This window comes from Danio rerio, chromosome 16 (assembly GCF_052040795.2).
Source record: "Danio rerio strain M-AB ecotype USA chromosome 16, GRCz13ab, whole genome shotgun sequence".
NCBI lineage: Eukaryota > Metazoa > Chordata > Actinopteri > Cypriniformes > Danionidae > Danio > Danio rerio.
In genome coordinates this window covers 37,471,967-37,484,170 of record NC_141036.1, presented here as the reverse complement: position 1 = coordinate 37,484,170, position 12,204 = coordinate 37,471,967, and the positions used below count along the sequence as shown (strand labels likewise).

At 34.2% G+C, this 12,204-nt stretch overlaps 1 protein-coding gene across 13 annotated transcripts in view; it reads left to right on the top strand.

The window, feature by feature from the left end:
• Positions 1-12,204, top strand: part of dop1a (DOP1 leucine zipper like protein A) — a 63,610-nt gene that overhangs the window by 22,479 nt on the left and 28,927 nt on the right. For 2 of the 13 annotated variants that reach the window (XM_087287255.1, XM_087287249.1), the window contains exons 1-12: positions 2,738-2,902; positions 4,932-5,127; positions 5,198-5,379; positions 5,461-5,631; positions 6,225-6,414; positions 6,559-6,657; positions 7,166-7,265; positions 8,632-8,741; positions 10,597-10,711; positions 10,800-10,920; positions 11,004-11,123; positions 11,198-11,309. In XM_087287255.1, the coding sequence (XP_087143381.1) occupies positions 4,990-5,127; positions 5,198-5,379; positions 5,461-5,631; positions 6,225-6,414; positions 6,559-6,657; positions 7,166-7,265; positions 8,632-8,741; positions 10,597-10,711; positions 10,800-10,920; positions 11,004-11,123; positions 11,198-11,309 (1,458 nt within the window). In that variant the 5' untranslated portion in view covers positions 2,738-2,902; positions 4,932-4,989. Of the gene's footprint in view, positions 1-2,737; positions 3,073-4,931; positions 5,128-5,197; positions 5,380-5,460; positions 5,632-6,224; positions 6,415-6,558; positions 6,658-7,165; positions 7,266-8,631; positions 8,742-10,596; positions 10,712-10,799; positions 10,921-11,003; positions 11,124-11,197; positions 11,310-12,204 lie in introns of those variants that run through there. The other 11 variants (XM_087287257.1, XM_087287248.1, XM_087287258.1 and 8 more) reach the window with 7 other exon arrangements.

Below are 12,204 nucleotides of genomic sequence, written 5' to 3'. Positions count from 1 at the left end.
GGTTGGGTTTAGGGTTGGGGTGGGGGTCGGCGTTAATAAAATACAATTTATTGGGTAATTAAATAACATAAATATTTCTCGGTACAGACCGTAATAAAATGTATTAAATTGGAAATTTTATAATAATAATAATAGTAATAATATAAATTATTCTTGTTAACTTCCAGCCCCAACCCTATCTGATCTTTAAAAGTTGCCTAATAATATGCATTTATTTAATATCGTAGAAAATAATAAAAGCACAATCCATTTTTATATTATATATTATGTTATTACATTTTAAATAAAAAACCTACACTTTCTAAACAAATAGTTCAATATAATGTTTTAAAAAGGCCAAGTCTCATAGCTAGACTGTTACACAAAGTTGCATTTGTTTGATCACAGTACAAAAATAGCATAACAGACAGTAGTGATGTTGTAAAGTATTATAATTTAAAATAATATTTTTGTATTTAATTTTTATTTTAAAATAAAAATAATTTCTAATTAGCTATATCTTTTGGCATATACGTGAAGGAATATCATTAAAACAATCTGTCTTCGGCTACTTTTAAACAATTAAATCTCATTAATTTAAATAAAATATTTTTGTAAAAAATGATCTCACTAGCAATATCACATGATTAATCCATAAAAACAATTGTACTGACCATGCACTTTTTAATTTAATTGTTTGTGTATAGATTTGAAGTCAGAATTATTAGCCCCCCTTTGAATTTTTTTTTATTTTTCCCAAATGATGTTTAACAGAGCAAAGAAATTTTCACAGTATATATGATAATATTTTTTCTTCTGGAGAAAGTCTTATTTGTTTTATTTAGACTAGAATAAAAGCAGCTTTTATTTAAAAAAAAATATTTTAAGGTCAAAATTATTAGCTCTTTTAAGCTCATTTTTTTCTGCTCGTCTACAGAACAAATCATAGATAAACAATAACTTGCCTAATTACCCTAACTTGCCCAGTTACCTAATTAACCTAGTTAAGCCTTTAAATGTCACTTTAAGCTGTATAGAAGTGTCTTAAAAATCTCTAGTAAAATATTATTTACTGTCATCATGGCAAATATAAAATAAATCAGTTATTAGAAATGAGTTATTAAAACTATTGTTTAGAAATGTGTTGAAAAAAATTGTCTCACTGTTAAACAGAAGTTGGGGAGAAATAAACAGGGGGCTAATAATTCTGACTTCAACTGTGTGTGTGTATATGCTTCTTTAACCTTTATAGGTTTCATGTATTATTTCTTTTTTATTTCTTAAAATTCACAATTAATTCAGGTATTTTATTGTTTATCAGGCTATCAGATTATAATACAAGATTGCAAATTATTTTTTTTCTTTTATTTCTAACGATTATCTATTCATCTTACAAAAGTAACTAAAACATGAATCAAGGATCACTCTCATTTTCAAAACCCATATTGACAGGTTGCTGGTTGATAACGGTTTCAAGGTTTACAGCGGTTTGCAAAAGTCAAGGTTTAAAAACCGCTATCTTCTATACTGCTCCTATGGTATAGGCCTATGTACATTTTTTTTTATGTTTTTAATGTGTAAAGAAATCTGTGACTTTAAAATTAATGAAGTAAACAGAAGTCAATGGTTTATTTAAATTATTTAGCCTGTCATGTTTACTGTTACAAAATATTTCCTAAAATAAAAGTTCAAGTTGTTGTTTGTTTTACTCAGAGATTTAGAAATAACTTCCTGAATAAATTCTGGCTGTTGTATTATTCTCCAAAAATTTACACTTGTAAATAAAAAAATAAAAAAATTACCCATTATTATTATTATTATTAATAATAATAATAATAATAATAATTCACAAAAAAAATGAAGTATGGTTTCTTTCAAGTCACAAAATGTACATTTGTTTTCAATATCTAGCGGAGAAAACTATCAGTCAAAGTCAGCTTTATTGTCAATTCAGCAACATGTACAAGACATAGAGAATCGAAATTACGTTTCTCTCAGACCCAAGCTGCTTAACATTAATATATTAAAAAAAAAAAAAAAAAAAAAAATATATATAATATATATATATATATATATATAAATATATAAAATAGTAGAGTTTAAGAAAAGAAAATTTACAGTATATACATTGTACATTAAATGTGGTCTAAAAAATATACACGGGTAATAAAATTGTAAACAATACAGTGACATTAAGGGCATATAGCAAATGAGTGCAAAGTAAACCAGAGTTGTGCAGATAAAGAACAGTATAGTGCAAAAAGACTTGTAAACATGATAATTGTGATAAATTGACAGTGTCATATTGGGAGGTAGTATGGTGTATTATAGCATCTTTATATTATTTTGTATGTCATTTTTTTACTTTGTAAGTTAGCAAATATTTATGTGAAAGATTCCAAAGAACGTCCCTATTTATGTTAACTTATATGTGGCCAGCCATTTAAAAGCTGGAATTGTTTTATGGTTAATATCTGAATCTTACGATTAAGTTTGTCATCAACTCAAGTTAGTATGTTGATGACTAACTGATCAACATTTACAGGTAAATATCCCAATTCTCATTAGTGTGTGTACCTTTCTCCATACTGATGTTTGCTCTGCTTTACATTAGTCGTTTTAGTTATTTCTTCTTTCGAAAGTGTGCCATTTATCGTCTGAGGAAAAAGTGACGTCATGACTGCGCAATTTTGGAACTTTTATTTTGAAAAGGTGACGTATTGCCTTTTTAACAAGGAACTGTTCGCGCATGCGCAGTACAGATTATTTCACCTGTCAACGACTTTCATCAAAAATGGTTTCATCCGCAGAGTGTCAGCGCATTCGGGACTGATGGCAACATTACCTCTGCTGAATAACAGATGGCTTTACTGAAAGCAGATATGTGATCTCGCCAGCGGCGTCCCGGAACGCTTATTTTGCCGTCAGTATAACCACCGACGTCGCATCTGACCGTACATCGCTCACAACCATTCCATCCATCCATCCATCCATCCATCCATTCATCCACTTATCCATCCACACATTCAACAAAACAAACAGCCCCCTCACTGGTCAGATCTTCACACAAAAATCGTCGTCCGACTGACAACGGTAAGCAGCAGCTCAAAAGAAAGATCCTCAGCTCTATAGCGAGCGTACAATAGCTTAGCATGTAACTAGCGTGTCATCGTGACATTTGATCGTGTTTATATGGTTATTCTCAGTGTATGGGGGAGAATATCGTACCATTTGGAGAAACCTGGAGATATGTTCACCATGAACCACTCATTCATCATTGTCACACTGGCTAACCGCTTTTGAGGGGCCTTCTCATCACATAATGGTCCCTTGTTCCCTATCACCAGATAATAGGAAATGACAGCGAGCCAGACAAATGTATTGACCCTATGTGAAATCTGTCGGATTATTTAAATCAGTCCAGCACAGTTGAAAATCTAGATTTAAAGAGCTTCGGTTTGACGGGTTTTCATAATCTTGTTTTTGTTTTGGTTAGAGAGTGAGATCTGAGAGCTGTTTATGGTGCATCTTAAAGAGACAGTCCACCCCATAACGCAAATTCTGTCATAACGTTTGTCAAATTGGACCTGTGGAAGTAAAATGTAAAGGGAAAGTAAACTTAATAATAAGAATATAGCTTAGAAGATTGAGATTTGGCCATCCTAAAATTTCATTAATTCAAGTAAATAGCTACAGGTTAAGAGTTAAAATATAGAGGCAAAATAAAGTTAAAACCTGAAGAAAAGTGATTGGTTTGTGTAAGAAACAAAACATTATTTACGACGTTGTTATCTTTCATCCTCAGCTTCAGCATACAATTATGGGCACGTTTACAACTGTCTGGAGTCCGAGTGTTTTGTTTGTTTACAATGAAAGATTTATTTATTTTTTTTAATGTGATTAAAATGGTACTTACTTGTTCTTATCCAATATGCTACAATCTATACAGAAAGAAAAAGTCTATTCAAATATGCAATCTCAGTCTGAAAGTTTTTTTTCATAACATGTTTCTAATGTTTGCTATATGTCAGTATGTGACTGAAAACCTGTGCCCCAAACTGTTGTCAATGATAATTGAACCAATTTCTGACTCTGAGGCTGTGTAATAAAGGTTTAATGTTGTAAATAATGTTTTGGACGAATCAATTATTTCGATTTAGAAAAGTTCTCAGTTTCATTAAACATTGTCTTGTATTTTATGGCATGCATATATATTTTTTCAACATTTCGTATGGCCACAGGGGAAATAAATTGACTGCAAGCTTGATTTTTTTGTTCTTGTGTTTTTCTGTAGAACACAAAGAAAAGCATATTTATTAAATTATGAAAGACCCAAAACCATGGACTTCTTATGAATTTATCTATTTTATGAATTACCAGGAACCCTAGTTTTCCGCTTCTTTAATGTAAAAAAAAAGCCAAAAACCTAAATCTGGGATGGGCTGAGTAAATTGACAATAAATAATGAGTAATGTCGCAACTTGTGTGGGTTTGGAAAAAATGAGGGCGAGTAAGTGATCTCTTGAAGGTGAACTGTAATTATTTGTAAAGAATCTAATCCTTTAAATAAAATAACAGTAGTTAACAGCAGAGTTGAGTTCCTTAAAATGTGGCGGCATTTATTTTTCCACATTTGCTGCTTTATTGTTGTTGTCACTCTTTGTCCTTTATCGCTTAAAGTGGCTCACCTGCAACTGAGTCACTCCTGTTAATAATTCAACTGCCTCTCCACCAGTGACAGTGAGCTCCTCTGAACACTAAAGGGCTGTTGTTTCTGCTTGAGTGTAGAAATAAACCACGTGGTAAAGCTTAGCATTGCGTATACTGGAATCTGGGTGTGAGCTCTTTTTTTCCATTAACAAGCATGTGGTCTACATTGCAACATTACTCATTGTCTACAATCCTTTTGCCTGAGATAAACATTGTTTTTCCCCCCTTTATTTTATCAACAGAAGGTGTGATGTTTGTATGTGACCTCGGAATTGACTTTTAGTCCCATCGTGTAGGACGATGAATGCAGAGGAGTTGGAGCTCCTCGGTGACTCAAAGTATAGGAACTATGTGGCAGCAGTTGATAAGGCCTTAAAAAACTTTGAGTACTCCAGCGAATGGGCCGATTTGATCTCAGCGCTCGGAAAGCTCAACAAGGTATTCTTCTGAAGGCATTTAGAAGTAATTCATTTAGAAGTTGCATTAGTAATCTTATTTTTTTTCACAGGTCTTGCAAAACAATGGCAAGTATCAGGTTGTGCCCAAGAAACTGACCATTGGAAAGCGTCTGGCCCAATGCCTCCACCCAGCGCTGCCCAGCGGGGTTCACCGCAAGGCTTTGGAGACCTACGAAATCATCTTCAAGATCATTGGACCAAAGCGCCTGGCGAAGGATCTTTTCCTCTATAGGTAGAGATTATGCAGGATTGAATTTTTCTGCTACTGTAAGTTTAAGTGGTTAATATGTCCTTTTATCCCCCTTCTCCTTAGCTCTGGGCTCTTCCCTTTATTATCCAATGCTGCTATGTCTGTGAAGCCAGTATTACTTGGGTTATACGAGACCTACTACCTGCCATTGGGGAAGACTCTTAAACCAGGCTTGCAGGGACTCCTGACTGGGGTGCTTCCTGGACTGGAAGAGGGCTCAGAGTATTATGACAGGTAAAATGAAGGTTTTTAATCTAGAACTGATTCTGAAATGAGCCAGTTTTTATGCCTGCCAATACTGCATTTATTTGATTGAAAAAACATTAAATAAACAGATATTTGCACGTTCAATTTGAGACCTACAGTGCTATTTAATTGGTAATTTGCTTGTGTTTTAAAAAGATTATGATAATTACGTGATAATACATTATATTATATGTATATATATATTCATAGCCCAAATTATAAGCCCACAACTGATATTTTTTCTGAAGTGCATCTCAAATTTTAGCACTTCACAATAATTTTCTTTTAGTACTACATTAATTTACATTGGAAATATACCTCTGATGCTATGCTGTGCATGACCTGCTGTGCGTTAACTATTAATGTTTTATTTCAACATTGTATTACTAAGTATTATTTTATGGAACCCAGCTAGCATAAACTAACAATGAACTGTATGTTTGTTAACAGTAATGAAGAAGTAATAAATATTGTAACAAATATATTGCAGATTCTAAGTTAATTGTGCATTAACAAGTGTTCACTCTTGAACATGAATGTAAATTGTTACCCTTAAGTCTTATTTGATCTGTTGCCAAAAGGACCAACACCCTGCTTGAAAAGGTGGCTGCAGCTGTGGAGCAACCGGCTTTCTACAGTGCCCTATGGGGGAGCATCCTAACCAGCCCTGCTGTGCGACTGCCTGGAGTGACCTTCGTCCTACTGCACCTTAACCGAAAACTTTCCATGGAGGACCAGCTGTACATCATCGGCAGTGACATTGAACTTATGGTACAGTGATCAAGTCATAATAGCAGCAAACCATCCCTGTATATATAACGAATGCTTTAAAATGATGCAAATTGTCTATTGGGTGCAACCACTGAATTGTAATTTTACTAGAGGCATGATTTTATATGATTGCTGTTTCATCAGGTGGAGGCAGTCAGCACATCGGTGCAGGATTCAAGTGTGTTAGTGCAAAGGAGTACTCTGGATCTCATCTTGTTCTGCTTTCCCTTCCACATGAGTCAGGTAACAAAACGTAAATGTATTGATTTAAATCCTTGTTTATAGTAAGTCCAGTGATAGGAGTTTTTGGTAGGACTCTGTTGTAGACTATTCTATGTTGTTTCACAGGTGGCAGAGTTACAAATATTATAAAAAACATATTTGGGTTTGATTTCAAAATTACGAACTACCATATCGAGATGCATGGGATAGTATATTGTACACTGGATGCACACGTAGAAGTAGTAGCTTATCCAGGTATAACTCACATACTGTTTTTTGAATACTGTGAATTCGGACAAACTACTAGACTCTCATACTGTTGTTCACGGAGTATGTATTAGGGAAGTACACGATTTCATACAGACAGGAGATCTGTCCACAATGGAACCGATTATATTTAAATGTAATTAGTTTTCTTCTAGTTGCTGCAATTTTATGTATTTTGATTAAAAAGGGCACACAAGTTAATGCACATAAAAAGGGCTCTCAAATATAATGCATTAAACAGCAACTTTCTGGTTCATTCAAGGCTACACGTCCAGACATGATCAGGATACTGTCTGCAGCACTTCATGTTGTACTAAGAAGAGACATGTCCCTGAACCGAAGACTTTATGCTTGGCTACTGGGTGAGATATTCACACCTCACATAGAAACTGTATGAACATCATCTTGAAATGTTTTATTTTTGGTCTCTATTTTTAAATAAATGGCTTTCCCTAACCAACAAGTTTCCGTTAAATTAAATTGCATGTACAGCTTTTACACGAAACAAAGCTTAAAAATAAAAATATGTTTTTTCTTGTTTTTATAATAGTACTATTTATTACAGACTTGAAACTATTGAATGGTAATGTATCTGCAGGAAACAAATTAAGCAATAAAGGTTTCAATCATGGTTAGCTAATTGCAATTCTCACTGAACATCATATAAACAACTAGTGTAAGGCTACACAATATATTGTTTTAGAATTGATATCGCAATGTGTGCGCCTGCAATAGTCACATTGCAGGATGTGCAATGTTGAGTTGGGACTATAGTTGATCAGCACAACAGTTGTGCAAAGTATAACCATAACAGAGTGAAACTTTGCACATTTAGGTACTAAAAAAAAGTACATTTATAACTTTAATGAAGAATAATTTTACAGAATGAATACAATGAAGAGACTACATTTTACATTCCATTATGCAGTTTTTGTACTTGAATACTGGTGGAGTCTATAGAAAACCATAAAGCATGTTTATTTAACTTTTTTCTGTTGCTCTATTGTAATATCTTTTGCTTGCAATTTGTTTATTAATTTCTATACATTTTTCATACCCATACAAAATCACCCTAATCAATCTAAATGAATAATTTCTTTACAATTAGAGTTATTTAAGCAATCTGGGGAAATTGTATTTATATTCCAATATATATAGCAGAAAAACTAAATACCGCAATGTCAATTTTTTTGAATATCGTGCAGCACTATAAGCAACAACATTAGTTGTTTTCATGAAAAACCATATATTAAGTTCTGTTATACTGGATTCACACCAAATGCAGAATTAAATATTTAAGCAAGTAAATTACGTATGAATGCAGTTGCACAAATTGAGGCAATTCATCACGGCTCGTCATGTTTGCTGTGAATGCGTGGAATTTGCCTCAATTTTGTTTTTAAAGTTCAAATAGTTCAAATAATTGAACTCAAGCGAAACATTTGCTTGGGGGAAATCATCCCACAAGTAAATTAGAGCAAGTGAAGCAATGTTTGGTGTGAACCCAGCGTTAGCAATATGCAAAATGTATGTTAAGGGTATTGGTTGACCTTATTTTGTCTCTTGCTTGCTATTCATACATTGTGGATGAAAATTGTGGTAAGTTTGTATTTTGTGAATCAGTTCAGGACCTGTTATCATATTTGACTTCCTCAAATATTCTCTTGTATCCTCAAGTCAATTAAAGTGTCCTGACTGTGCGGTTCATGTGCATGTTGGTGTTTTCAGGCTTCGATAACAATGGTGTGAAAGCAGGCCCTCGCAGTACTCGCCTCAGTAATCCAGAGGAGCATGTCACACACTACTTCAACACTTACTCCAAGGAGATGCTCATTCTGGTAAGGTGAAAACTTTAAAGCAGAATAAGTCCAAACATCAGCATCAGTGGTGCACATTTTGTTTGATCTCACAAAATAACATTGATTGATGGAAGTCGTTTTGTTTGGGCTCCGAGCATCAATGGGACATCAGATATCAACGCCAATCCCACTGCTCCAAACAAAATAAAAAGCAGCACAGAAACTTCTAAAGTCCTCTTTCTGTTTTAAAGTTTGAGTTTGCTTTTGTTGTAAGATCAAACAGTTTTTGTTATGTCTGTAGTTGAGCACAGGTGCATGCACACATTTTGTCAATAAGCCACTCTGTATGTCTTTGCTTCTTTCCGTGTGGTCTGTATGCATGGTTTAGCTTGCAATGAGACGCTGGTCCAAATACAGGAACAGACAGAGCTTTTCAGTGCAATGTTTAAAATGTCCTGATACCCTTGAGGTTAAGTTTGGGGCTTCAGCATAAGGAGTTTTGTTTTTTTGGCGTTTTCCTCTGTTTTATTGGGGAGGGAATTGTTTCATTGCGTGCCATCTGGTTTGAGCCACTTGTTGGATCTCGCTTGTTTCGGAAGTAGGTTATTGCATGGACCGTCTGTTCCTTTGTCTGTGCAGCCATGCGTTAGAACAAGTGTGAAATCCCCAAAGATCTGAAACACACACTTGCATAGGCATTCTCAATCTGATGCTTTTCCCAAGGGTAATACAGACTAGTGATCCATCTTGAGTTCTTTAGTGACACTTATATTATGTTTGGCGTTAACTAACACTTTCTAAAGGTGATAGTTTGCCAAAAAAGTACAATTCTATTTTAATTTGCTTATACCTAAATTTATTCCAAACCTCTTAGAAATTATTTCATAGGCATTCAGATTATTTTGTAGGCATTCGATATAAGGTTACATATTTAATTTTGAGATTACACTTTGATACAATTGCTAAGATTGACTGCTATTTAATTTGTTGCACCTGTAGCTGTGTTGCGTTTGTTGTGAACATATAATTTCCTATCACATTGTGTCTGGTAAAGGCGCAGTGTTAGGTGCACTAATGTTCATTCATGTATGTACTATTTATTTTTTGATGTTATAAGGTTCGATCACAATGTCAAAATTGAAAATCCAGGGGGAAAAAAAGCAGTCTTACAAGTTCACTGCAAAAAATGCTTTTCTTACTTAGATTTTTTGTCTTGTTTCTAGTGTAAATATCTACAAATTCCTAAATTAATAAGCATTTTCTAGACAAGCAAGACATACTGTCTTGTTTTAAGAAATAATATGCCAAAATAAAGTGAGTTTTTCCTCAAATCAAGCAAAATAATTTTTTTTTCAATTTATGATAAGCTTATTTTGCTTACCCCATTGGCAGATTATTTAGCTTGATTTAAGGAAAATCTCACTTCTTTTTGTCATATTATTTTTTACAACAAGACAATATGTTTTGCTTGTCTAGAAAATGCTTCTTGATTTAAGAATTTGTAGATATTTAGACTAGAAACAAGGCAAAAAATGTAAGTAAGAAAAGCATTTTTTGCAGTGTTCTTCTTGGTGACATGCAGTCAAACCCAAAATTATTCATACCCCAGGGAAATGAATAATTTCGTGCTTGACTGTATGTGGGACTTCTTCAATTTCATGCTTGTGTTTGTTGCCCATATGTGCAATGCCTACATCTCAGAATCTAAATTTAAAAAATATTACACATTGATGTATATTATCACTATTTTAGATTGATTGATGACCTAAACTATAGTAATTAATAACACTGAAATTTAATATAGGGTTTTCAACATTTTAGTGTTCTTTGTTTTATGCACTGTTCAGATCTTTAATGTTACTGCATTTTTAAATGTGTCTGTGTGTGTTTCTAGGCCATGGTGGGGATCTTGCAAGGAAAGGCTAGAGGAGGGGAGGAGGAGAGCATCCTGATGCACGACTTGAAGCCGTTTCGCATTCTCATCAGCCTTCTTGATAAGCCTGAACTGGGTACAGTTATTAGAACATGATGTATGCTTTGACTCAAACAAAGAGTGCTCGGAATACTCATGATTTTTTTTTTGTTCCCTACATTTAGGCCCAGCAATCTTAGAGGATGTTCTGATCGAAGTGTTCCGCACCCTGCACACTCAGTGCCGCGCCGAGTTAGACCTGCAGAACCAAAACCCCTTCAGCAAAGATCAAACTCAACTTAGCAGGTCTGTACTGTTTCTGTCTCATTTTATTACAATGTATTTCAATATTTTAAACGTAACTGTCTTGCTGTGTTGTTTTCTTTCAGCAAACTCAGAGAGAACAAGAAAACAGCAGAGCTTATAAAAACAGCCAACCTCTTGTTTAACTCCTTCGAGCCCTACTACATGTGGGACTATATTGCACGGTGGTTTGAGGAGTGTTGCAGGTATGTGTGGGATAATGGAAGAACAATATGAGCTGTCAGTCCATTATAACTTAACTTCTTTCTGATTTTTATAGGTGGACTCAGAGCAGTCATACCCCTGGGCAGACTTTGAGTTCTGAAACATCAGCACGCTCATTGGTTGAGTTTTGTGAGCTGGTGGACTTCTTGTTGGACATTGTGTCTTTGGTTGGTAAACATTGGATATGATGATTTATCTACTTAGGCTCATTTTCTATTTTATGCTTTAAGGGTGTGTTCACACTTGGCGTGTTTAATTTAAATTGGTTTGATTGCTGTTAGTGAAGTTAATTTGAATAAGGGTAAACTCTGCCATTCAATACTTTGATGCACACCCAAAATTAAACAAATTTTGGGACACTTGGACTTAATTGGAAATGCAACGTAGTCCAAAGACATCTACTGAGCGGTATGGGTCATTCTAATCAGGCTTGCATTTCCAATACCAAGAGTACCCTTGCTTGGTGTGCATGGTGTTTTGTGATCAACGTCATTCTCATTGGAAGGCTTTATGGACCATTTACATATCGTATTTTTTCTGTACTCCAGTTCATTATTTCAAATATCAGGGTTTCTACCGGGGTTTCTTACTTTTTCATCAAGTCAAATTTAATACTTTTTAAGATCTTTTTAAGACCATTATGAATTAAATTTCAGACGTACACAAGGCTAAATATTAAATAATTATTCCAATGGCCCAGTTAAAGCATAAAAAACATTAAAATAAATGTTACTGTAGGAAACATATTTAAACCATATTAGTAAATAGTGTTAATAAATAATCTTTAGTTAAAACTTTTTTTGAGATTGAATATTAGTGACTAGACGGGTGTTGGCCTGACTGGGTAGCTTTACATGGACATAGGAAAATTAGGACCTGTTAAAAAAAAATTAAAGACCTACAAAACACTATTTCATTGAATTTAAGTCTTTTCACGACACAGATCCCCTGAATATAGAAGCGGTGCATTCAGCACACATTTAGATCCAACGTGAACAGTCCCAAACAGCGCTGTTTTTAGTTCTTAAAAATTCTCAAGCATTATAGGTTTTTCTAGTCCTG